Raw genomic sequence first — 26379 nt, forward strand, 5'->3', positions numbered from 1 at the left:
AGCAGAAAGCCCACAAACATCTGTGCCAAGTTAAAGTTTCATTTTCCAGCAATCAGGATCCAGGAATAGAGACTTTCCTAGGAACATTGTTCTGTGATGCTCTTACCTTGTTCTCGTTGGCTGGTTCATTCAGGCGTGATAGGGTGGCTTGTCCACCCTTCAAGTCTCATCCTGCCCACCAGGATGTCAGTGTTATCCAGGGGGTCTGGGGAGGTCTGGGGAACTTAAACTTTATTTAACCCCCGCTCAGGATGGAAGTTTTATTCAAAATGGCTTCAGTTTGGTTCCTTCTTACAGGCCAACATATCTGTCTCTCATTCAGATACTTTTCTTTTTTTAAGGGTTTTATTTATTATGTATACAGTGTTCTGTGTGTATGCTTGCACACCAGAAGAGGGCGCCAGATCTCATTACAGATGGTTGCGAGCCACCATGTGGTTGCTGTGAATTGAACTCAGGACCTCTGGAAGAGCAGCCAGTGCTCTTAACCTCTGAGCCATCTCTCCAGCCCAAATGATATTTTTCTAAACAGGTTTCTTTTCTTTTATGTTCTATTTTTTGAGACAGGCTCTCTCTCACTCTGGTTTTTTTGTTGTTGTTGTTGGTGGTGGTGGTGCTTTTTTGTTTGTTTTGTTTTGTTTTGTTTTGTTTTGTTTTGTTTTTTTAGGGGTGTGTGTGTGTGTGTGTGTGTGTGTGTGTGTGTGTGTGTGTGTGTTTCTTGATTTTTCGAGACAGGGTTTCTCTGTGTAGTTTTGGTGCCTATCCTGGAACTAACTCTGTAGCCCAGGCTGGCCTGGAATTCACAAGAGATCTGCCTGCCTCTGCCTCCCGAGTGCTGGGATTAAAGGCCTGTGCCACCACCACCCGGCTTCTCTCTCACTCTAGTATCTCAATCTGGCCTTGAATTTGGGAGTTATCAAGAAGATGACCTTGAATTCCTCATCTTCCTGCCTGGACCTGCAAAGTGTTATGATAATAGGCACATGTTACCATTCCCAGATTTATGTGTTTCTTTTTTCCTCCAGTAAAAAGAAAAATTGTTTTGTTTTGTTTCTTTGTGTAACAGTCCTGGCTGTCCTGGAACTCAATTTGTAGACCAGGCTGGCCTTGAACTCACAGAGGTCCCAAGTGCTGGGATTAAAGGCATGTGCCACCATTGCCTAGCTTTCTTTTCTTCTCCTTCCTGTCTCTCTCTCTCTCTCTGTCTCTCTCTCTCTCTCTCTCTCTCTCTCTCTCTCTCTCTCTCTCTCTCTCTCTCTCTCTCATTTGAGACAGGATCTCCCTACATAGCTTTGGTCTCAGAACTTGCTCTGTAGACCAGACTGGCCTTGAACTCACAGAGATCTGCCTGCCTCTGCCTCCGGAATGCTGGAATTGAAGGTGTGTGCCACCATGCCTGGCTCCCCCCAGTAAAATTTAATGCCTACACATAGCTAAATGCTTATTAATACAAATAGTTAAATATTTATTAATATATCTTCATATACCCTTCTCTCTCTCTCTCTCTCATTTTTTTTTTTTTTTGAAGCAAGGTCTCATGTAGCCCAGGTCGCTCTTAAATTCACTATGTAGCTAAAAGTAACCTCGAACTTCTGACCCTCCTTCCACAATCTCCAGAATGCATGACTATGGGATCATAGCTGTGCACCACCACTCCTGGTTTATACATGTGCTGGGGATCCAGTGCGGGGATTATAGCACGATAGGCCAGCATTCCGCCAACTGGGCTACATTCCCCAGCCCCTGAATCTCCTTTCTGATACATGAAAGTTTATCTTTATCAGATCCTTTTTAGTTGTAAAATATATGTAGCATAAAATGTGTCATTTTAAGCATTTAAAATATACAGGTCAGTGGCACTGAATACATTCACATTGTTGCTATTATTACCATTCATCACTAGAGGGTTTTTAAAAAAAATAAAAATAAAAACAAGAAAAAAATTTTTTTAATTCTCAGATAGATTTGGGGTGGGGTGGGGGGAACATCAGTCAAAAATTTGTGTAACTATAAAAATTGCAGAGCCAGGTTAAACAGACACAACTAAAGAAATCGGGCCCCTGGAAAAGTCTCCTTTAATCCAGCAGACAGGCAAAGCTGTAGACAAGTGTAAGGAGCAAGGAGGCTTAGCATACATAAACTTGGAATCACACTGGAACATAAAAACGTAAGCACGGAATCGTATATCCTGCAAATCTATTTTTTCAAGGAGTGAAAATAGTGAAAGCAGACTTCATCTCCAACAGACTAAGAAATTCCTAACAGATGCAAACTAAGATTTTGCAAATTCTGAGATGCAGCAAGAAGAGGAAGTTTTCCAGCGTATTCAACCCAAACCTGTGAGCATCTTACTAAAACTCACGTTGATGAGAGGGGCAGCTCTTTCATTCCAAACAGCATCTGCCAGGAGGGCTTCCACCTCTAGGCATATGCCTGAAAGGACCGGAATCGGAATTCAAACAGGTACAATAGCATTCACAGCACCATCACGCATAGTTCCAACAGGAGAAAACTGCCCAGTGTCCAGAATGGATGAGTGGATATAAAAGTGTGGTATACAGCATGCTGGAATATTTTCAGACTTTACCAATATTATTTAACCTTAATAAAATTCTGAAACAGCCCATAACATAATGAACCTTGAAGGTACTGTGCTGAATGAAGTCACCCAGCCGTCTCACAGACAAATGGCATATTGTTCCTCTTTATGAGGCACCTGAAGTGTTCGGATTTACAGAGAGAGAAAAAACGTGGTGGTTTATGGGGCCTGAGGGGAAGGAATGGGGAATAACTATGAAATTGTTCCAAGTGTTAGCTTGGGATTAGATCTTCCTGTAAGAGACTGAATGGTAGGGCTGACTACCCAGTTTTTTCAGCCTCCGGCCATAATCGTGCCATGGAGTGATAAAATACAGGCATCTTTTTTCTACTTTAAATTCCTTTTTAAATTTAATATTATGTGTATGAGTATTTTGTCTGCATGTATGTCTGTAACCACATACATGCCTGGTGCCCACAGAGAACACAAGAGGATGTCAGATCCCCTGGAACTGGTGTTAAATACAGTTGTGTGCCACCATGTGGGTACTGAGAAGAGCAACCACTACTCTTACCTGATGAGCCATCTCTCCAGCCCCTACCTAAGATTCTTTTTTGCTTATTTATTTTGAGACAAGGTTTTGCTATGTAGCCTTGGCAGGCCTGGAACTCCTTATGTACACCAGGCTGGTCCTAGAGGTCCGCCTGCTTCTGCCTTCTGAATGTGGGGATTAAAAACGTACACCACCATTCCTGTTAGTCAACACTCTGACAATCCAGAGTCCTGAAAAGCCTTCATCCAGAGCATATGCTTGTCAGGACCATGAATTGGAGTATTTGCATACAGGCGGTACATTCGAGGGAAAGAGTGGGAAGCCCTAAGGTGATCCTATCTATGGACACCATAATGGCAGTAGCCCTACAGCAGGGGCCAGCACACCCGGCCTGATTGCGGTGCCCTGGGAGAGATCTAGAGCCTTCCAGCTCCACAGAGCAGTTCACAGAGCAGACAAGTCCCTACCAATGTCAAGAACAGCTGTGAATAATGATGTGAGCAAGAATTCAGAGAGGGGGGCCCTTCAGTGCATGGCTGCATGTGTCACACCTTCCCCAGCCTCCTGCACCACAGGCGGACTTATACAGCCCAGAGGCATTTGTAAAAGAAAATAAGCTAGTTTGAGCTTAGGGGGAGGGCAGCTTAGTGGTTAAAACTCTCCTCATGCAAGCATGAGGACCTGAGTTCAAATCCCCACAACGCAAGAGAAATTGGGGACAGTGCCCCCCCCCCCCCCCCCCCCCCCCGTGTCTGTCATCCCAGTATTCCTACAGTAAGATGAAAAGGCAGAGACAGGAGAATCCTGGGACATCCGCAGGCTAGCTAGCATTGTGCACACAGCAGAGAACATCTCAAACAAGGTGGAAGATGAGGCCAAACACCTGAGGTTGTCCTCTGTCCTATATACGCACGCACACCGTTACATGCACTCCACCCCCACATACATGGACGTGCACACACATAAATACATTTTAAAAATGAATAAGCAAGCCAAACATGGTCGCACACACCTTTAATCCCAGCACTTACTCTAGAGGCAGAGGCAGATGGCTCTCTGTAAATCTGAGGTCAGCCTGGTCTATATAGCAAGTTCTAGACCAGCCAGGGTCACACAGAGAGACCGTGTCTCGATAAAAAAAAAAAAAAAAAAAAAAAATTTAAATAAATAAATAAATGTGGGCTAGCTTGGTGGAGTAGAACCAGGTTCTAAGCGATTTCCATACCTACTTGGCCAAGGTACTTAAACTGTAAATGCTTGGGTTTCCTTGTCTATAGATAGGTAAATAAGGTTGATCTGTATGTGTACCTGGCCCAAGGCAAGCCTTATTTGAAGCTTTACGCATGATCTTAGGAGAGTTGAGTCTAAGACCATAAAACGCCCATCCTCCCTTCTGCCCAATACGGTTGCTGGAACACAAGAGTTCCAAGAGAGACTGGGCTGTGGTGGGGAGCCGATTGTGCCTCCCTGGATGGTGAGGTCTCTTTTTGTGGCACACCCAGTGCCCAGTGATTCCTAAGGTGGAAGCAGTTCAAGGCAGGTGCCCAGCAATGAACAGCCCCAGGTTTTCAGTTGCCCCACCCCAGCGGGCGGGCGGGACCGCTGAAGTGCCCTTTGCCTTTAAGAAGGAAGTTGTTCAGTCACTCATTCAAAGTAGGGAGAGCGACCTGGGAAGCGGAATTCGGGGCCTGGCCCTCCGCGCCTTGACCAACAGATCACTCTCTTCGCGGGTCCTGTCTTCCTCTCGGTCCTGTCTTTCTTCCTCTCGGCCCAAACCCCCAGCCGTAGGCGGCAGCGTTCCCGCTCTTTCTCTGCACCTAACTCCAGGCAGCCGCTAGCTCCTGATGTCTTCTGGCAAGTTATGGTGAGTGGGGCGTGAGTGATGGATCCTCAGTCTCCCGCACACCCACACAGGATACCCCGGGACAGACTGAGGACGCCTTAGCCGAGGCAGGGGACTAAGCTGGGGGGCCAGGTGGCCCGCGGGGGGAGGCTGACACGCTGCCCACGCGCAGTCGCGGAGCTTGGGAGACAGGATGCGCTGACGTGGGGGTGGGCCCCCTACTGGACGAGAACCTTCTCTCAGGCCCTCTGGTGCCTCGGCCTCTCTCGTGCCCTGTGATGAACTGAAGAACCCGAAGTTTGTGGGCAAAGGCGGGTTCGGTGCAGTGTTCCGGGCACAACACAGAACATGGGGCTACGATGTGGCAGTCAAGATCGTGAACTCGTGAGTGACCCCAGCTCTAGGCAAGATCTGATCGAGGGGCCCGAAGGGGCGGGGAGAGGAGAGTTTCTCCAGGGTCCGTCCCAACTGCGGCTCCCTTTTCGGAGTGTAGGGAGGCGATATCCAGGGAGGTGAAAGCTATGGCGAAACTGCGTAACCAGCACGTGCTGCTCCTGCTGGGGGTCACCGAGAACCTCGAGTGGGACTACGTGTCTGGGCCGGCTCTGGTGACAAGATTCATGGAGAACGGCTCCCTCGCAGGGCTGCTGCAGCCCACGTGCCCTCGGCCCTGGCCGCTCCTCTGCCGCCTGCTGCACCAAGTGGTGCTGGGGATGTGTTACCTGCACAGCTTGGACCCAGTGCTCCTGCACCGGGACCTCAAACCCTCCAATGTCCTGCTGGACCCTGAGCTCCACGCCAAGGTCAGCCCATCTATACCCTAGTGCAAGTTTGGGAACCATGTTGAATACCCTCGGTCTGTCCCTCTGAATACAAGACTACCCAGGTCAACTAGGAATTTTATCTCTAGCCATACCAGGGACAAAGGCCCTCCTTACCCACCTGGGTCAGTTCCACAGGCCTATTCCACAAAGCCCCCATGGACCCAGGCTGACTTATCCCAGAAACTCTGACATACCTAGACCCAGGCCTGCCCATCAGCAACTTAGATCTCTTCCCCGAGGTCTCATTGACTCTACCTTTCCCTCTGGTCCTCCATCTTCAAAAAGCTGAGGCTGCATCTGCTGGAGGAGACAGAGGGAAAATTCTGGAGAATTTCTGGCCTGCTTCACCCGATACCTCCCTCTTCCTTTCCTTTACAGATAGCAGATTTTGGCCTGTCCACATTTCAGGGAGGGTCACAGTCAGGGTCAGGGTCCAGGTCCAGGGATCCAGGGGGTACCCTAGCTTACTTGGCCCCAGAGCTATTGGTTGATGTCAACCAGAAGGCGTCCCCGGCCAGTGACATCTACAGGTAAGCTATCCACCCCCAAACATCCCAAATGTCTACGCTTATTTGCGCCCTTTTCAAGGATGTGATATGGGAAAGTGGTCTTGCCAGGGGCCAGCTAAGCCTCCACTTTGTGTCTGTGCAGCTTCGGGATCCTCATGTGGGCCGTACTGACTGGAAGAGAAGCCGAGTGTAAGACTATACGGACTCTGAGACTCTTACCCTAGGTGCCCTAAAACCCTGAGCCCTTCCACCCTTCCCTACTGAGACTGCCCTCTTCCCGCCTCACCCCTTCCTTGGATGACACTCGCTGCTGCCTCTGTCCACGATCTGTCTCCTCCCATCATGAATTCCTTTTGCTATCGCTCTCCCCCCACTCCAGTGGTAGACCATACATCCCTAGTTCATGGCGCAGTCTGTGAAAGGCAGAATCGACCCCCATTGTCAGAGCTGCCTCCATCCAGCCCTGAGACTCCTGGCTTGGAAGTACTGAAGGAGTTAATGGTGCGCTGCTGGCGTTCTGAGCCCAAGGACAGGCCATCCTTCCAGGGTGAGATGGCTATTTTTCTAGCAACTAGGATAGACTTGGGTCTTCCTCAGGAAGCTTTCCCCCAGGAAAGTTCTGCTCACATACAACTCACTCCATTGCCTTTCAGATTGCCGACCAAAAACCAATAAAACCTACATCCTGGTACAGGGCAAGGTAGATGATGCTGTCTCTGAGGTTAGTTTCCAAAACCGTCTTCCCATCCAGGAGCTATTCAGGGATGGCACGTGGCTCCCTTGACCATCCAATGTATCTTCACTGGCCACCATTCTTTAATCCTTGACCATCATTCCTGCCCACGCAGTCTACCCCTGAGTCTCCAGGTAACAGATTAGAGACCAAGAAAATATTCCCTGACTCTGCTCCCCTAACTCCTCTCTGTGCAGGTAAAGCAATTTCTGTCCCAGCACAGAAACAGCGACAGCAAGTTGTCTGCCCTAGAGCCAGGCCAGAGAGCTGCAGAAATGGACGGCCCTGGGGAAGCCACGATTTCTGAAATGTTGGACCACCTGCATCTGGAGCCGGGTGTCAGACCAGTTCCTGAGAAAGGCATAAGCCTTGCTGAAAGGAGAGGAGCACGGGCAGAACCGACTGGGCATGCCACAACGGCAGTGACATCTTCAGATACGGTGGCTGGAACTCCCCACATTCCACATACTTTACCCTCCAGAGGCCCAACACACAGCCCAAACTTTACTGAGACTCCAGGTCCTCACCCCCAAAGGAATCAGGTGAGACATTGGCAAGACTAGGGTATGCCCCCTTACCAAGGAAAACTTAGGGTTGAGGGGTACACAGTGATTGATGTGCTTCTTGAATAGAAAGCCTGAGAACTCTGTGCTGTTTGCAGGGAGATCAAAGACATCGCACCACCTGGACCTCCTGGGTCCCAGGGCCAAATGCAGCAGCAGGTACCCATTCTTCACCCTCCATTGCTCTCCCCCTGCTCAACGTTTCCATCACCTTCTTCCTCAACACCTTTATATAGAATCGAGTTACCTCCGGGGCGGGGCGGGGGAGCGGGAAGATCATCCAACCCAATCTTTGTCATTTAATACATGAGGAACTGGACACCCACTAAGTGAGGATCCCACTGAGGTCACATAACAAAGCCTGGATTTGCCCCAGGATCTGCTGACTCTCCCCAGCACCAGAACCATGACCCTTCACAGTTCCCTTATTGCTAAGGCAGTTCAGAGGGTCTTCCATCGAAGACACCCAAAGAACAGGCACTGTTCCTCCTGAGCTTCTTCTATAAGACCAACTCGAGAGGTACAGCTCCACAGTCACTAGCCGGCTAAGACCCTGCATTTGCACTCCCCAGGGTGAACACAAGGTGCCGCTGCCCCTCTCCCCAAACTGCTTGTTAAACTCATCTTTCTAACCACTGAGCCCTCCCACCTCCTTTTCTCTTAAAGGGCCACCGTCTGTTACCATCACCAACTGTTCTGGAGTGCAGATTGGAAACAATAACTACATGGCAGTACCACCAAGAACTGCTTTGCCCAAGAAGGGCCCAGCACAGTGCGGCAGGGGTAGGGGCTGGTAGCCCCTCCACAATTAGATTTCAGAAAGTACCTCAAGAGCCTGGAGCCCGTAATGCAACCAGCCATTATTATAAAATTATAATGGAAATTAAAGCACTTTGTAAGCCACCTGGAATGGCTAAGACAACCATCGCCACTTCCTGTGGTCCACAATACTCTTTGAGAGCATTAAGTCCTACACCCAAACTGACTTTTGACCTATGTCCCAAAAGTCAATAAATACAATGTTAATTGTGAGTGAGTCTGAGGTGTCAATCAGGGAGCAGGGATGGAGAGCCAGGAGGAGCTGGCTACCCGGAAGAAGGAGATGGTGCTGCCGCCTGGCGGAGGCAGGAAGAGGGGCCCTGGGGACTAGTTATGGGCAACCTCTCGGCATATAAGGTCAGGGTCCAGCTGGTGGCAGGAAGGGATAGCAGAGCCTTGGCTCTCTGGTACTCCAATCACAGGGTGGAGCCCTTCCTCCAGCGCTCCGGACTGACGCCACCCTAAGCCTGACCTGACAGGATAGAAGTGTGGCCTCGCCACTCCCCATTTCTCCTTGATTTTGAGCACTGGGCTTTGGGGTCCTGGCAAAGGAGGGTGTCTCGAGAAATTCAAAGGTGCCCCACGCTCTCTAGACCATCCATCCTCCCACGGCACAGACTTCATGCACTTTGCGTTCTAGGCATGGGAGTATTTTTGATTCTCTGCGTCCAAAAGTTGGTAACTATGTCCAGCAAAGAGAAGCACCAACCCAAGGAGCTAGAGATGGCTGGAGTTTGGATAGTTCACACTTGGCCACACCTGGGGGACCAAACGTGGAAGGGAAATGCCACACCTGTCCTCACCCGCACCCCAGCCCCAGCTGGTATCAGGACAGCCCTCCTCCCAGCGATCTCCCAGGCATCACTTCCAGCCTTCCCAGCCTCTCCATTTCCACATACTGTGTCTTTATCTTGATACATCCCTCTCGGTCCTCCCCATCACCTCGTGTTTCTCCCACAGCCCACCTGCTCTTCATTGAAGGAAGAGGGGAGGTGGTGGTTAGAGCACACAATCTGAGCATGGGAAGCAGCCAGGGTAGTCCGCCTAGGCACGGGAAGGGGCCGGACTCTATCTGGGGAAGTGGGAGGGGGCCTTGGCGCCAGAGGGAAGCGCCGGTTACCCTCGGCCCTGAGCCACTAGCAAAGCCGCGAGGGTGCGTGGCAGCCTGCCTACCCAGGCTCCCTCCGGGGGCCCAGCTTTGCTGAGAGGGCTTCGGGAGCTTGACACAAAGCAGTGAGTTGATGGGTAGAGGGAGATTCTGGGGCCCCTTCTCATCAGATCCGACTCCTGTCCCTCTGGTGAGATTTTTTTGCTAGGGCACTACCACGGTCGGGTTTGTGGGAAGGATCGAGAAGTCCTGTCACATCCAGCTGGGACCCCTTTGAGAGAGCGCCTGGCAGGGAACCCTACTGCTTCGGAAAGCTTAGAGGCTTGGGTCAGAGTGGCGCCAGGAGAGGAAGAAAAGCGCAGTGGTGCAAGCCGGCTTGTTAACTCAGTGCCCTGCCGTCCCCAGGGCAGGGGCTCCGGGCTGGGGCGGGGGAGACCATGGCCCGTCTCTTCGGTCCCCGGCCGCCCCCCAGCGAAGATCTCTTCTACGAGACCTACTACAGCCTGAGCCAACAGTACCCACTGCTACTGCTGCTCCTGGTCATCGTGCTGTGCACGCTCGTGGCACTACCAGCCGTCGCCTGGGCCAGCGGCAGGGTGAGATGGGCTAAGTGCGGGAGTCTGCTCTAGGCAGGGGCTGCCTCGGGCTGGGGATATTTGAAGGACTGGGATTTGCGGGGGTCTCTTAGTTAGTAATGTCTTTGCTGGGAACCGGAAAAGAAGCATTGAACCTCATCATGAATTGTTGTGACTCTGAGCACATGTGACCAAGCCCTGGTCTCTCTATGCTTGTTCTCTGGGTCTATACTGGGAGGGGAGTGAGATCCGGATGCACCTCACTATGTTCTGCTGGTTCTACGGTAAATCCAACACCGGATTTTCCAGCTCTCCAGAGAGGAAACTCTACTCATGTCCCTGGGGGAATTCATTTCCTGACTTTTTCTCTCCTGTTTAGGGAATGTGGGGCTGTTAACTGTGCCCCCAGACTTCCAAAAGACAGTTTTCATCCACTGTGATTTAGTTGCCCTCCTCTCCCAAAAAAAAAAAAAAAAAAAAAAAAAAAATTCACTTTCATGTTGGGCAGGAAGGGGGTCTTCAATCCCAAATCTAGAAATATTCTGCTCCGGGTTTTCCTTCCACTCTTTGGAGGCAAGGTGAGAAAAAGGACTGAGCACCGTTAATCCTTGTCTCCGCCAAGTCCAGAAAGAGGTGGGAACAAAGGGAAGGGATAGTAATGGGACTTCTAGGCTAGAGGAAAGGCAGGTATCCAGATCTCAGCACTCAGGTAGGTGGCAAGGAACGGCACAAAGTTGGGCTGCCTGGGTAAACATTTGTGAAGTTCAGCGCCATGGTTTCAGAGGGGAGGATTCTCCTCAGCAAGTTAGCCATTTGCGGGACATTCACTCCGAATGCCAACCACGCACGTGCTACAGTTCCCCTTTAACAGATAAACTGTGGGAATAGCCAGGCAAATCTGGAATCCCAGCACTGGGGAGATACAGGGAGTTGGTGGCCAGTCCAAGTTCATGAGACCCCGCCTCAAAACTGAAAGAAGAAACAAACTGAGATTCAGAAAGAGGGTGGGAGGTATTAGGTTGACCCATGTGAGACTGATGAACTTCGTGGGTGACACCGGTGGAGTTTCAGCAGGTTCTTAGGGGTCGACCTGATGCTGGTCTGCTGTTTTCTTTCATTTATTTAGTTGGTTTTGGGTTTTTTTGGGTTGTTTTGTTTTTGTTTTTGTTTTTGTTTTGTGTGTGTGTGTGTGTGTGTGTGTGTGTGTGTGTGTGTGTGTGTTGTACATGAGTGCACACGTGTGGAGGTCAAAAGACAACTCAAAGGAATGAGTTCTCTTCTCTCACCATGTGGATTCTGGGAATCAAACCAGATCACCAGGCTTGGTGGCAAGCACCCCGACCCACTGTGCCATCTCACCAGCCCTATTTTCTTTTTTGCGCCTGTGTTTACGACATTTTACAGAACTGAACTGGACGGCATCTAACTTGCTCCCTCTCACCTTGCAAAAAACGCCCAAGTACCTCGTCTCAGACTTGCTTCCTACATCCTTTCCCCACAGGAACTGACCTCAGACCCAAGCTTCCTGACAACCGTGCTGTGTGCTTTGGGTGGCTTCTCTCTGCTCCTGGGGCTGGCTTCCCGGGAACAGCAACTGCAGCGCTGGACACGACCTCTTTCTGGCCTCATCTGGGCCGCGCTGCTGGCTCTGGGCCATGGATTCCTGTTCACTGGGGGTGTGGTGAGCGCCTGGGACCAGGTGAGGTGACAGCCAAGGGGCCAGAGAATGGGGACCTCGAAGTCAGGCCCTGTGCGGCGGCGAAGCCCGGGCCTTCAGCTTACCACCCCCCTCCTCCAGGTATCTTTTTTCCTCTTCATCATCTTCACCGTGTACGCCATGCTGCCCTTGGGCATGCGGGATGCTGCTGTTGCAGGCCTCACCTCGTCACTCTCACATCTGCTGGTCCTTGGACTGTACCTTGGGTGGCAGCCTGACTCACAGAGGGCTCTGCTACCACAGGTGAAAATGCAATAATAACCGGGTGGTGGCACATGCCTTTAATCCCAGCACTCGGGAGGTAGAGGCAGCCTGGTCTACAAAGTGAGTTCCCGGATAGCCAGGCTTGTTACACAGAGAAACCTTGTCTTGAAAAAAACAAAAACAAAAAACAAGAGTGCCGGTAATGTTCCACAGCTGGCTCAGCTGCTCGAGAAAGATCCTCTGAGCATTTGCTGAGCTGGGACTCCAAAGCAGGGCTCAAGCCTGAATGCAGGAACCAACGCAGATAAAGCCCTATAGTGACCTCTTGGAGCTGGTACGTCAGTGCATCATGCCTGCCTTTACCAGAAGAGGGCCCTATAGCCTCGGGGGAAATCAGCCATTATTCTCTCCTGGGTACAGAAGTAAAAAGTGGAAAATGTGATTAGAACTTGAGTAGTGTCTTGCAGGTGGAATGGGCTCAGGAGGTGAACGTGGTGGGATAGTGTTCTCGGAGGGGAAATAAACACGCAAGACATCTATCTAGACCTAAGTGGCCAGGTTAGCCCAGCAGCCAAGACTCTACAGCAGAGAGCATAGAGGAGGAAAGGGACCAGCTCTCTCCCGTGGATGTCATAGTGTGACACCAATTGTCCTGAGATACTTAGGTCCCTCACTGGAGAGCCAGGCTCTCCTCATCCTGTTCTTAGAGCCAACTTGAGCTACCCAGGTAGACTCTCGCAGCCCCACCGGGTGGTGTACTTTCCAAGCCTGGCCTTTACCCACAGTTGGCAGCAAACGCAGTGTTGTTCCTGTGTGGAAACGTGGTGGGAGCATACCACAAGGCCTTGATGGAGCGAGCACTGCGTGCCACGTTCCGGGAGGCCCTCAGATCGCTGCACTCACGCCGGAGGCTGGACACTGAGAAAAAGCATCAGGTCAGTAGGACCTATGAGGCAGGAAAAGGACAATGGCTCAGAAAGAGCAGCTTTTTAGCACCTTCGTGTGGAGTGGGTGTGGGTAATCTGTCTGCCTTTCTCAAGTATTTCCTCTTATATGAAATGTGACGACCGCCCACCCCTGGGAGATTGTTGCCAGATTCAAATTGAAGCCCAGTGAGATAGCTGAGGGTAAGACCCTTGCTGCACAAGCCTGAAGATGTGAGTTCAATTCCTGGAACCTAAGTAAAGGTAGATGGAGATAACTGACTCCACAAAGCTGTCTTCTGGCCTCCACCCACACATTGTGACACATAAATAAAATTAAATTTTAGCAGATATGGTGGTGCACACCTTTAATCCCTGCTCTTGGGAGGCAAAGGCAGACATATATCTGTGAATTCGAGGCCACCCTGGTTTAGATAGTGAGTTCCAGGCCAGCCAGGGGTACATAGTAGGATACTGTCTCAAAATAATAATAATAAATGATGATGATGATGATGATGATGATGATGATGATGCACATGATGAAAATTATTAAAGGAAGATTTCAAATTTAGGTGTTGATACTGAGTCCAGTCCCTAAGTGGCCAGGACAGAACAGGGTGATAGAGTCCTGCTGGACAGACTGGAAATGTTGGGGACCATACTAGGGGGTAGATGTAATGTGCGGGGGGCGGGGGGGGGGGCTGTGTAATATGGAGGACTGAGGCTCTTGGTGACAGGGCACAGGAGAGTAGGAGGGGTGTCACCACAGGGACTCTCTCCAGGAGCACCTCCTTCTGTCCATCCTGCCTGCCTACCTGGCCCGAGAGATGAAGGCCGAGATCATGGCCAGGCTGCAGACTGGGCAGAGGTCACGGCCAGAGAACACAAACAACTTCCACAGCCTGTATGTCAAGAGGCACCAAGGAGTCAGGTATGAGGGAAGAAGCTGGGGGGGAGGGAGCCTGGGCTGCCGCCGTGGCTCCCCATTAACGCAGTCCACCCTGTGCAGTGTGCTGTATGCCGACATCGTGGGCTTCACGAGGCTGGCCAGCGAGTGCTCCCCTAAAGAGCTGGTACTCATGCTCAATGAGCTGTTTGGCAAGTTCGACCAAATTGCCAAGGTCAGAGGGGTTACCCTCCCCACCCGGGGGCCCTCAAATACCACATGCTGGGGAGCACCCATCTTCTGAGAAGTCTTACATTACAGGCCAAGCTCCCAGATACTGCAGTAGAAGTAGGAACCACTCACAAACGATCCCATTCAGAAAATTGTCACCATCCCCAAGAGACCTCTCCATGTCTTGACAGACATCCCTAGCATAATGCCTTCGAATATGCGCAGAGATTTTTCAGGCATTCTGACCTTGGGAGGCCCTTCCAGGAGAAATCCCTGCTTTCGACAACTCAGCTTAGCACCTAATCAGACATGACGGATACGTCCTAGCTTGGAGTCTGCCTCCATGTCCCTCAATCCTGACACTATTATCATGGGCTGATATGAATGTCCCCCCACATGTACCAAAACTGAGGAGGACTACAGACACTCCAGCCCTTGATTGTTCCTTCTGATAAAGACATTGCAGGAGAGACCTCAGTCAGCCCCATTTCAAGGGAGGCCGTAGATCTGACCTAGATACTCCCAACCTCAGAAGTTCTTCAGGAATGCCACAGCTGCCCCCCACCTTTCCCAACTCCCTCCTACCCCTCTGGCCTCTAACCAGGTTCCTCCACACACCCACACACATACTCCCAGGAGCACGAATGCATGCGGATCAAGATCCTGGGAGACTGTTACTACTGTGTCTCCGGACTGCCACTGTCACTACCAGACCACGCCATCAACTGTGTGCGCATGGGACTGGACATGTGCCGGGCCATCAGGTCAGCTTGGGTGTGTGAGCAGGAGAAATTCAGAGAAACAGATGTTGGAGGGGATGTGGGAGGCAGGATGGCAGAGAAGAAGAGGAGTGTGGCGGGACTAAGCTTGTCCTACACTCGGCTCAGGAAACTTCGGGTGGCCACTGGTGTGGACATCAACATGCGTGTGGGTGTGCACTCTGGCAGTGTGCTCTGTGGAGTCATTGGGTTACAGAAGTGGCAGTATGATGTCTGGTCCCATGATGTCACATTGGCCAACCACATGGAAGCCGGCGGTGTTCCAGGGTAAGAAGTGGAGCCTGGGGCAGCTACAGCAAAAGCCCAGTTGAATCCCCCACATGCTACTTACTGCCCTGTTCACAGTCCCTAAGACAAGTTCAGGGGGATTCTGGGGTGTTTGGAGGCACTCCCTATAACATGGGGCCTTCCTTGAAGTCACAGCTCTGGGAATGGTCTTTGAAAGAAATCAAAGGTTTAGAGGCCTTCTCTCCTGATTTCACTGCTCCCTCCTTCCAGACGCGTGCACATCACAGGGGCTACCCTGGCCCTTCTGGCAGGGGCTTTTGCTGTGGAGAGTGCAGACATGGAACACCGAGACCCGTACCTTCGGGAGCTAGGCGAACCTACATACTTGGTCGTCGATCCTCGGGTAAAAGCCCAGCTTGGACCCCACAGACTGGACCATGCAAACCACCTAGTCAGCAAGACCAGTCTTTCCTTCTATGCCAGAAATTGAGTTGCTGTGTTCTGATGTGGGACAAGCCTATAAGTGGTGTGGGAGAGTGGGGAAATATCTCATTTTTACTCTCAGACTTTACACGTCCCAGGCTGAGGAGGAAGACGAGAAGGGGACTGCAAAAGGATTACTGTCTTCTCTGGAGGGCCACGAGATGCGTCCATCACTACTGATGACTCGTTATCTGGAGTCTTGGGGTGCAGCCAAGCCTTTCGCCCACCTAAGCCACGTTGACAGTCCTGTATCTGCCTCCACTCCACTCCCGGTACGTATACCTCCGTCATAAAACCCTGTGCTTGGGGAAAAAATACCCTCCACTGTCACGAGGCTCCACTCCCAGACTCCCCTCACCCCCAGTGAATCTCTTGGTAATGTGTGACAGCCCTGAACTTCCTGGTTGCCCCAATCGGTGGTTCAGACCTTTTCTTGCCCTCCCTTCCAGCTCACCTCAGCGATAACGAAAGATCCCCATAGACACCATACCCATTGCACCTCAGCCCTCCCTTCCCCTGGCATCCAAAGGAAATAGCTAAACCCCACTTCCTCCTGACTTGGCACACCCGTCCCACCAGCAAATGCCTCTCTCAAGGTCCATTACTACAATGTTGTACTTTCTTTCATCCTTCCCCAAGTTAAGTTGTGGGCAAGCTGGGTTTTTTGCCTCTGCTCCTCGGCTCCTCGGCACTCAGACACGAGGACAGCGAGGTGACAGGAAACATTGCTCATGGCCTTGAAGAGGAAAGATTGTGAGCAGGCAAGGTTGTGGCAGAGGGGAAGAGATGGGCTTACAGCTTATCCGGGTGAAGCTAGGGCAGGGCCTGTTACTGCTGGACCTGTATATAAGACTTAGCGGTAGCCAGTGGCCCACCAGTAGTGAAGGCTCTCGAATCTTCTCGGGGTTGGTACGGGGGCCAGGTCATGTTCCTAAAGGCATGTATTTCAGCCTCTCTCCCCTAATCGTCCTTTTCCCCAAATCTGTTCCACACTCCAGCCGCCTTTCTGAAGCTCTCCCACAACAGTGTCAGACACGCCTGGCTGGACTTTTGAGGTGCCTTCCGAGACTTGGTGTTACATCCCTTCTCCTTCCTCTTCAGTCCCGCAGAAACAGTGCTAGAGATCGGGAGCATGGGGACGAGGGGCACACTGGCCTCAGCAGCTCTAGGAAGGATTTTCTAAACGCCAGTCTAGTGAAGGAAGAGGTCACAGGGGTTAAGTGAGCAGGAGGAAGAGAAAGTAGAGCACCAGGAGCCCACGCCCTGCTGCAAACCGAGGCCTCCATGGTGCAAAAGGAGCGCTGCTCGGAGTCTGCCACGCAGGAGACAACCTTGGGTGCAATTCCTGCAATAGAAAGGCCCCCCAGAGTGTTGTTGTGAAGGCCAAGCGTCCGAGTAGTGGGGCAAGCACAGCTTGTTTGAGGGCACCTCCTGATTGGAGCAGGGCCTCACCAGCCCAGAAATTGACCCCTAAAGACTCAGGAGCTCAGTCAAATATTAGTAATTCCCAACATGACTATTCTTCCTCCCTCCCTCCCTCCCTCCCTCCCTCCTCCTTTCCCTCCCTATCCCATGTATCCTAAACTGGCTTTGAACTCACTAAGCAGCCAAGGATGTCCTTGGAGTTTCTGATCTCCACCTCCACCTCCCAAGTGCAGAGATTACAGATGTGGTCCACTATACCTAGTTTTATATGATCCTGGGGATCAAACCCAGCACTGCATGTATTCTAGGCAAGCATCTGCCTACTCTTGTCTGCATGCCAGAAGAGGGCACCAGATCTCACTACGGATGACTGTGAGCCATCACGTGGTTGCTGGGAATTGAACTCAGGACCTCTGGAAGAGCAGCCAGCGCTCTTAAACTCTGAGCCATCTCTCCAGCCCTGCACCTGCTTACTCTTAGCATAGTGGAACTTTGGAGTGGTAGAGCACTATTTGTGCTGAAATGTTCCATCCATACATGAATCTTATCACTGTTTTGTTGTTCGAGACAAGACCTCACTATATAGCCCGACTGGAAGCAATCTTCCTGCCTCAGCCTCCTGGGTGCTGGAATTAGATGCTACCACACCTACCTGTCCCTCATATGTTTTGAATGTTTTCTGTTTTGGGCACTAGAACAGTTCTTGAAAAGACATAAATGAGTAGGTATTTTTTCCTACTTTCATGTAACTTAAGGCATAAGGGGGCAGGTTGACAAAAGCCAAGGACATACATGCACACCTAGGCCCCATATCTAGAATCTACCATCCCCCCCAGTATCTTATTCTCCCCCTTCTACTTCTCCTATACGCCCAGTTTCTATTTGTGACCCTGTTTCCATCAAATGTACCATGGAGGGTAGGGAAGGATGCTCAACACACCTCTTGTTCTAGTCTGCGGGGCGCAGAGCACCCCTTCTCCCTCAGTAACTGCTCTTCTACACCCGGCCGTTTTTATAACTTTGCGTATGTTGTGTGTGCCTTTTGGTGAAGACCAGAATGACTATATAACTACAATCAAACTGAATTCCCTTCTTTTTCTTCCTTCTCCATACCTTGTTGTCTACCTTGACCAGCTCTCTCTCAACTCAGCATAGCTGACCTCACAAAAGGTCAGAGAAGGGGGGTCAATATTTCCTGCATAGCCACTCTACTTCAAGCCAATGAATTTGTTAGCATTCAGGGGCAATGGGAAAGTCCTTGCCTTTAGAATCTGCACTCTCTCTCTCTCTTTTTTATTTTAGATTTGCTTGTTTGTTTGTTTTGTTTTGTTTTTTTGTTTTTTCAAGACAGGGTTTCTCTGTGTAGCTTTGCGCCTTTCCTGGAACTCACTTGGTAGCCTAGGCTGGCCTCGAACTCACAGAGATCTGCCTGGCTCTGCCTCCCGAGTGCTGAGATTAAAGGCGTGCACCACCACCACCACCACCACCACCACCACCACCACCACCACCACCGCCCGACTTATTTATTTTATGTATGCATGCCCTATCTGCATATACGACTTTATGCCAGAAGAGGGCATCAGATCCCACTATAGATGGTTGTGAGCCACCCCGTCATTGCTGGGAATTGAACTCAGAACCTCTGGAAGAGGTCCAGCCCCTAGAATCTGCAGTCTTTAAGGAGACACAGAACTAACAGCCACCTAAATATAGAGGAGATAAAGGGTTGCCCAGTTAAGGGATGTTCTCCAAGAGGAAGCAAAGGCTTTAAAGACCCTGGAAATCTATAGAGTTAGGAGGAAAGAGAGTTTGAAATGATCCTTCCTGGGGAAGTAGGATTTGGTACAGGATGGGATGGAGGCCATTGGAAGCTGAAGAAACAGCCGCATCAAGGGCATCCAGTCAAGGACATATGCAGAAAGTTCGATCAGTTTTACAGTCTGTCTTCATGAAGAGGGAATTTCACCACAGCCCCATCGTGTGCTTTTTCTTAACAGGAAAAGGCCTTCAGCCCCCAGTGGAGCCTGGACCGGTGAGAAGACCTCATCTTTGACAGTGGGGCACACTGGGCGAATCCTCCCTAGGGGGACTGCTCTGCACTTTTGAGGACCTTTGTGGTAACAGGCTTGGCTGTCACTGTGCAGGAGTCGCCCCCCTCGGGGACTAGATGATGAACTGGACACTGGGGATGCCAAGTTCTTCCAGGTCATTGAGCAGCTCAACTCTCAGAAGTACGGACACCAGAGGGCTGCGGGCTGGAGGCCCTGAGGTGGTGTGGTGGAGAAGGGTGGGTGCTCCTCTGAGGGTCTGGAGGGCAGTGAGGAACCATCCTCGAGAAGGACCCTCGTGAGTGCCTCCCCCAACCCCGCTCACCTCCATCCTCTCTGGTGCTCACCACCTCCTGCCTCACACCAGACAGTGGAAGCAGTCGAAGGATTTCGACCTCCTGACACTGTACTTCAGGGAGAAGGAGATGGAAAAACAGGTAAGATGGAGAACGAAGCACCCCAAGATTCCCCGGCCCTGGCCCTGGCCCTGGCCCCTGGGAAGGTTTAGGACTTCTGTCCCTGCCTGTCTTTCCCAGGTATGCCTAGTTTTGGACCCTAGGGTGAGGGGATTGTGCCTCCCCTAGGAAAGTCAGGCCAGGTGTCGTGGTACAAGCCTGTAAACCTAGCACTTGGGAAGCGGAGGCAGAAGGACCAGGAGTTCAAGGTTATCAAGGGTTAAAATAGTGTGTCTGAGGCCAACCCAGGTTACATGACCCAAAAAAACCTGTCATCTGTAGATTGGGTTATTTGGTAGGTAGTGGGGATATCTCCTGGAAGAGAGGGTGGGGGCTACAATGACGAACTAGAGGGTGGAGAGTGAGGCTGGGGGCCCACCTCTTGCCTGGGGCTGATACCTTCCCAGCCATGGTTGGTACCGATACCCCGTCTCCATCCATCCCTCTGCCTCCAGTACCGGCTCTCTGCACTCCCTGCCTTCAAATACTACGCAGCCTGCACCTTCCTGGTTTTTCTGTCCAACTTCACTATCCAGATGCTGGTGACAAACAGGTGAGTCACACCAGGCGGCGGCAGCAGCAGTGCTGGCTCTTGTGTGTAGAGCCTGTTGCCCTTCCTGACCCCTGACCCACACTCTCTTCCTCTGGCACCTTCGCCCTGAGCTTCAGTCACTCACCCACATCCTCCGGAGATAATCACAGTCCTCATCTTAAGGCACACCCTGGGGCTGGGGGTGCAACTGAGTGGGAGAGAGTGGCATCTGTTTCATGAGGCCCTAGGTTCAGGCCTCAGTACTGAAAAAGAAATCGTGTACATCCAGACCGCTTTCAGTCACCTCCACCTTTGGACAGTAACAACATCTCCACGAAGGACACTGTATTCTCATCGACAAGCCCTGACTCTCACAGCAGATGACTGAGTTACGATAGGCTCTCAAGTCTGGGCCTCGACTTGGAAGACTGAGGTCTCGTTCAGCATTCAGAGGTTAAAGAGTTTCAGCCCAGAGGCTGACGGATTCAGCCATGGCCACTCTTAGGAATCCTCTGATCCCTTCAATGTTGTCCCAACTTTAATCAGTTCCTGTTGTACCGAAACACTGCTCTCGACCGTTAGGTCCCCAGAACAGCAGAACATTATGTCCTACCTCAGACCCCCACCAGCTGCCACTCTGGATCCCTGAGACTAACCCCCTCTCCCAACCAGATGGCAGGCACAGCCCCTCACGCCAGAGCTCGTTCTGGCCCTTCACAGCGTCCCTCTTGTCTTCCCTTAGGCCCCCAGCTCTGGCCATCACCTACAGCATCGCCTTCCTCCTCTTCCTTCTCCTCCTCTTCGTCTGCTTCTCAGAGCACCTGACGGTGAGAGGTCTGGGGAGAGGGGGGAGTGTCAAGCTGGAGCCCTAGCCACGCCCCGGCCTGAAGAAGGAGCCCCAAGCCCCGCAGCTATGACACCTGTTCTCCTTCCACAGAAGTGTGTCCAGAAAGGTCCCAAAATGTTGCACTGGCTGCCTGCACTGTCTGTCCTGGTGGCCACACGGCCAGGACTTCGAGTAGCCTTGGGTACCGCCACTATCCTCCTGGTGTTCACCATGGCCATCGCCAGCCTGGTGAGGACAAAGCGGGGTTCAGTCTACCGCCATGAGGGCATACTGGCCCTGTCGGGTTGAAAGGGAACCCCTGGATGTGGAATGACAGCTGAAGAAGAAAGACCGAAGGATGATGGTGTGTGTGCGCGCGCGCGCGCGCGTGTGTGTGTGTGTGTGTATGTGTGTGTGTCTGTGTGTGTGTCTGTGTGTGTGTGTGTGTGTGTGTGTGTGTGTGTGTGTGTGTCTGTGTGTGTGCCCGCCCTACTCTCCAAGCATAATCATTGTTTACACCTTGTTGAAGTCCTTTCTATCTTTTTCCTCTTAGGCATACATCATTTTTAGCTTACTTGGCTAAAGTTCCAGAATTTATAATTGTTGTTAGAATTCAATAGGAATCACCTCCCCCTCCAGCCAAATTAAAAAGAGAGAGGAGGGTAGCCTAGAGAGGTTAAGGAGTTGGCAAGAGTTGACACTAAGCCGGGTGGTGGTGGCGCACGCCTTTAATCCCAGCACTCAGGAGGCAGAGGCAGGAGGATCTCTGTGAGTTCGAGGCCAGCCTGGTCTACAGAGACAGGCGCAAAGCTACACAGAGAAACCCTGTCTTGAAAAACCAAAAAAAAAAAAAAAAAAAAAGAGTTGACACTGGTTCGATGACATACTAGTATTCGTGACATTTCTCACAGTCCCTCCAGCCAGTGAGGACCCATCTGAAGCTCTCTCACTGTTCAGAAGTAGAATTTGCCCCATGATAGGAGTCTGGCTTCAACTCATCCCTAGCTCAGGTGCAGTCCAGCTGAAGCCTCCCTTGGACCCAAGGAGTTTACCTGCCCTCAGCCCATCTCCCTCTGCAGATCTTCTTGCCCGTGTCGTCAGACTGCCTTCTCCTGGCTTCCAATGCATCTTCTGTGGCTTTCAATGCTTCCTGGGAGCTGCCAGGATCCCTGCCTCTCATCAGCATCCCAGTGAGTGTTTCTGTGCAGCCCTGGATCTCCTTCCCCAAACCCTTCCTCATCAGTCTGCCAACTCATAAGCTAAAGAACACTCCATCCAAGGCAGTCATAGCCAGTGCCTGTTTTCGTGGATGACATCCCAATTTGCCCGATAAGCCCCGTGCTCTGGGAGAACAGGAGCCCTGGGCATTCTCCCAGCACTACTAGGGGATACAGCTGACCGCTTTGCCCCACCCCACAGTACTCCATGCATTGCTGCGTGCTGGGTTCCCTCTCCTGCTCCCTTTTTCTGCACATGAGCTTCGAACTGAAACTACTGTTGCTTCTGCTGTGGCTGGTGGCATCTTGTTCCCTGTTTCTGCACTCCCACGCCTGGCTGTCCGACTGTCTCGTCGCCCACCTTTATCAGAGCCCTTTGGACTCCAGGTACGTACAGCCACAGGACACATCTGCTCAAGCCCTCGGGAGCATGACTGAGACAGGACACAGAGCTGTCTCCTTGCCTCACAGACTCAACGTACCCACAAGGCGAAAGGGGAGGGGTTCTGGGGGCTCTTGGGGCACCGGGAGCAAGAAGGAGGCCCTCAGGAAGGGGCAGACAGGAAACCATCTTGATTCTGATCTCTCAGGCCGGGGGTGCTGAAGGAACCCAAGCTGATGGGAGCTATCTACTTCTTCATCTTCTTCTTCACGCTCCTTGTCCTGGCTCGGCAGGTATATCTCTCAGCCCCGTCCTCCAGGGCCTCCCTGTGAATGGCTGAGGCTGGGTTCCCATATTGTTAACTTGTCTGTCTCATCTCCAGGGCTGAGTGCAAGTAATACTTGGCCATTGGAAACTTCCAAGAGAGTGTTCTGACTCTATTTCTTACTTCTTCGCTCTCTTAAATCCCTCTCATTCTCACCATTACCCACCCACCCCACCCCAAACCCCACACACACACTCCCAAATCTAAGAAAAACCACAGTTATGGGGGAAAAAAAAAAGTCTGCTTCTCGTTCTGTAGATCCTAAAGTGAAATAGATCTTAAAAGCCATCTCTCTCCAGGACAGTTCTACCTTAAACCTTGTCTCTAAGCTGGATGTGGGGTGTTGGGGGCACTGCTCTATCACCCTAGAATGAGTATTACTGCCGCCTGGACTTCCTGTGGAAGAAGAAGCTGAGGCAGGAGCAAGAAGAAACTGAGACAATGGAGAACCTGACCCGGCTCCTCCTGGAGAATGTACTCCCGGCACACGTGGCTCCCCAGTTCATCGGCCAGAACCGGCGCAATGAGGTGACTCCCAACCCCACACTCCAGAGGCCCAGGTGCCACTGGGACTGAGCTCGGATGAAACTCTTGGGTCTTACCCCACACTTTCTGGGGTCCCTAAACAGTGGGTCAGGTAGTCACCCAAGCCCCTGCCTTGTCAGAGCATAATCTTGGGCTTGGTCCTTAATGGCCACAAAATTTGTGCTTCAAGTTTTTGTTTTGAAGGAACATCTTTTGGACTGATATCTCAGTGGTAGAGCTTGCCTACCATGCAGGAGGCCCATGGCTGGGGCGTGGGGTGGGGAAGGCAATCATTGTTCTAAATCATGGCTATATCACACCTTTCAGAAGCCCTAGTCAAATGGTGGTGGGAATTGTCTGAAGAGCAGGTCACCCATCCCTCTAGCTCAACAATATCCAATATGGTAGCTGATAGTCACATGTGTCCATTCAAACAAATTTCAATTAATTAAAATAAAAATTCAGTTCTCTGGGGCTCAGAGGGTAAAGAATGCCTTACAACCTGGAACATACATAAAGGTGGAAGGAGAGAACTAACTCCTGAAAGTTGTCCTCATCTGACTCTACACATATGCTGCAGCATGTGTACACACACACACACACACACACACACACACACACACACACACGCACACAAATCAATAAACTTGCCTATTTAAAAAGTTAATTCCAGGGCTGGAGAGATGGCTCAGTGGTTAAGAGCACTGGCTGCTCTTCCAGAGGTCCTGAGTTCAATTCCCAGCACCCACATGGCTGCTCACAACGGTCTGTAACTCCAGTTTCAGGGAACCCAACACCCATGGCAAAAACACCAACGTACATAAAATAGAAATAAATACATTATTTTAAAAAAATTAAATTTCAAAGAAGTAAACCATTTTGCTCCCTCCTCTTCACACCCTGAGCTGTAGTTGCTCTCTGGCTCACTCCTCTTCAAATGTATTCCCTTGGGCGAGGCATGAAGCTGCCGGCCCAGGCGCTAGGCGTCTCAACCCTCCCCCTGCTCACAGGACCTCTACCACCAGTCCTACGGATGTGTCTGTGTCCTCTTTGCTTCGGTCCCGGACTTTAAGGAATTCTACTCTGAATCTAACATCAACCATGAGGGGCTGGAGTGTCTGCGGCTGCTCAATGAGATCATTGCTGATTTTGATGAGGTGCGACTCCAAGACCCTGCGTCCTGCATCCTGGATTCTCCCACCAGCTCTTCCTTTCACTTTGCTTTCCTGACCATCCAGCCAATCCCACTCCCCAACCTCTCCACCTACCCTGTCCACTGAGCTTTCCCTTCATCGCACATTGCCAACCATCTCCTTCCCACCACCACCTCCACCTCCTGCTCTACAGACTGGCCCGTTAGCCTGCAAAGGCCTGGGGCAGGCTTTCTGGAGAAGGGATAGTGAAATCGAGAGAGAGAAAGGAGACACAGCCTCTTCTCTCTACAGCTGCTCTCCAAGCCAAAGTTCAGCGGAGTAGAGAAGATCAAAACTATCGGCAGCACCTACATGGCAGCCACAGGCTTAAATGCCACCTCTGGGCAGGATGCACAACAGGTACGGCAACCCTTTCCTGTCAACCCTCCCCAGGGCTTCTATTGGTGGGCTTCTGCAAGAGTTGGACTTATTTCTGTGCCCATCGTGGTGGGTGGACCCGTTTACCAGGATGCTGATCGAAGTTGCAGCCATCTGGGTACCATGGTGGAGTTTGCAGTGGCCCTGGGATCTAAGCTGGATATCATCAACAAGCACTCTTTCAACAATTTCCGCCTGCGCGTGGGTGAGGGACCTCCTTTGCTGGGGCAATGTGGTACCTCCTCTCCCCTCTCTGAGACCTTCATTAGCTGCTCTCCAGCTCATCCCTAGACACACACACACCCAGACTTACTCCCTTGGCTGAAGCATAAAGTTGCTAGTCTAAGAGCTGAGAGAGGCGCCCTTCCCTTCCCTAATCTACTCTCTTATAAAACCACCCAACCAGCCGGGCGGTGGTGGCGCAGGCCTTTAATTCCAGCACTTGGGAGGCATGAGGCAGGCGGATCTCTGTGAGTTCGAGGCCAGCCTGGTCTACAAAGCAAGTTCCAGGAAAGGTGCAAAGCTACACAGAGAAACCCTGTCTCAAAAAAACCAAAAAAAAAAAAAAAAACCACCCAACCTTCCATCTCCCTTAATCTCCTTCTTCAAAGCCTGCCCCCATCAAAGTCCCTCATGACCACATTTCTTACCAGGGTTGAACCACGGACCAGTAGTAGCAGGAGTGATTGGGGCGCAGAAGCCACAATATGACATCTGGGGGAACACAGTGAATGTGGCCAGCCGCATGGAGAGTACAGGGGTTCTTGGCAAGATCCAGGTGAGAGACCTACGTTGGAGGCACGGGGGAGGGGACAAGGATAAGGCTACCCTCTGCTCCTTTACCCCTCCTCCAACTGCAGGTGACCGAGGAGACAGCGAGGGCCCTGCAATCCCTGGGTTACACATGCTACAGTCGGGGCGTCATCAAGGTCAAAGGCAAAGGGGAGCTCCGTACCTACTTCCTGAACACGGACCTCACAAGAACTGGGTCTCCCTCCGCGCCCTAGGCGCCTCAGCAGCCCTCCTCTACCATCTTCAATAAAACGTCTACGGGGCACCTGAAGCCTGGTGGGAATCACCCCCTCGCTCCTCAGTGGCACAGTTTCTTCCCGAGCTGTGTTCCTAGGCCTCTCGTTCTGGAATATCTTGTTTTACAGGGTGGGGAAGGGGAGGGTGGCTTCTGAGAGACGGCAGGTACTGATGCACAGAAATTCTGGAAGATGGGATCTGGTGCTCCGGTCCCCAGTGAGACTTCCTCAGGAGGTGGAGAGAAGGGAAACCATCTCCAGGGACTCTCCTCAGAGGATGTTAGGTTTACACCATCAAGGATGGTTACCACGAACTTCTGGGAAGACACTTCACAAGAACCGGTCCCCTGAGTCATGACTCTGGAGGGATGGGGCCATACAGCGAATTCTTTTTGAGTCAGCAGCGCGTTTTTCCAAGTGGGATCTGTAGGTTCCCTCTTTCAGAATTAGGAGTGTAGGGCTGTATCTACTCATATGTTCCTTCCAAAACTGTAAAGCACGGGGAACTAAAGAACTGTTGACAGGGAC

General features: G+C 51.4%; 2 protein-coding genes across 2 annotated transcripts; both read left to right on the forward strand.

Moving 5' to 3' along the window:
- The first annotated feature begins 4805 nt into the window (after positions 1-4805).
- On the forward strand, positions 4806-8596 carry Ripk3 (receptor interacting serine/threonine kinase 3). The gene is made up of 10 exons (XM_052734284.1): positions 4806-4956; positions 5179-5319; positions 5429-5738; positions 6138-6289; positions 6411-6457; positions 6648-6815; positions 6922-6989; positions 7199-7543; positions 7663-7723; positions 8231-8596. The coding sequence occupies exons 1-10, from the start codon at positions 4937-4939 to the stop codon at positions 8359-8361; spliced, it is 1443 nt and encodes a 480-aa protein (XP_052590244.1). The 5' UTR covers positions 4806-4936; the 3' UTR covers positions 8362-8596.
- A 910-nt stretch (positions 8597-9506) lies between these two features.
- Adcy4 (adenylate cyclase 4) lies at positions 9507-26363 on the forward strand. The gene is made up of 26 exons (XM_052733143.1): positions 9507-9616; positions 9897-10087; positions 11568-11765; positions 11865-12026; positions 12773-12922; positions 13693-13841; positions 13920-14031; positions 14664-14791; positions 14915-15073; positions 15305-15437; positions 15616-15789; positions 18940-18974; positions 19087-19173; positions 19358-19427; positions 19901-19998; positions 20720-20804; positions 20915-21052; positions 21883-21993; positions 22223-22407; positions 22611-22695; positions 23097-23255; positions 24263-24409; positions 24698-24805; positions 24914-25028; positions 25477-25601; positions 25684-26363. Exons 2-26 carry the CDS (start codon positions 9929-9931, stop codon positions 25828-25830), a joined length of 3219 nt encoding a protein of 1072 aa, XP_052589103.1. The 5' UTR covers positions 9507-9616; positions 9897-9928; the 3' UTR covers positions 25831-26363.
- The last annotated feature ends 16 nt before the right edge of the window (positions 26364-26379 follow it).

This window comes from Peromyscus californicus, unplaced genomic scaffold (genome assembly GCF_007827085.1).
Source record: "Peromyscus californicus insignis strain IS unplaced genomic scaffold, ASM782708v3 Scaffold_12__1_contigs__length_115047231, whole genome shotgun sequence".
Lineage (NCBI taxonomy): Eukaryota > Metazoa > Chordata > Mammalia > Rodentia > Cricetidae > Peromyscus > Peromyscus californicus.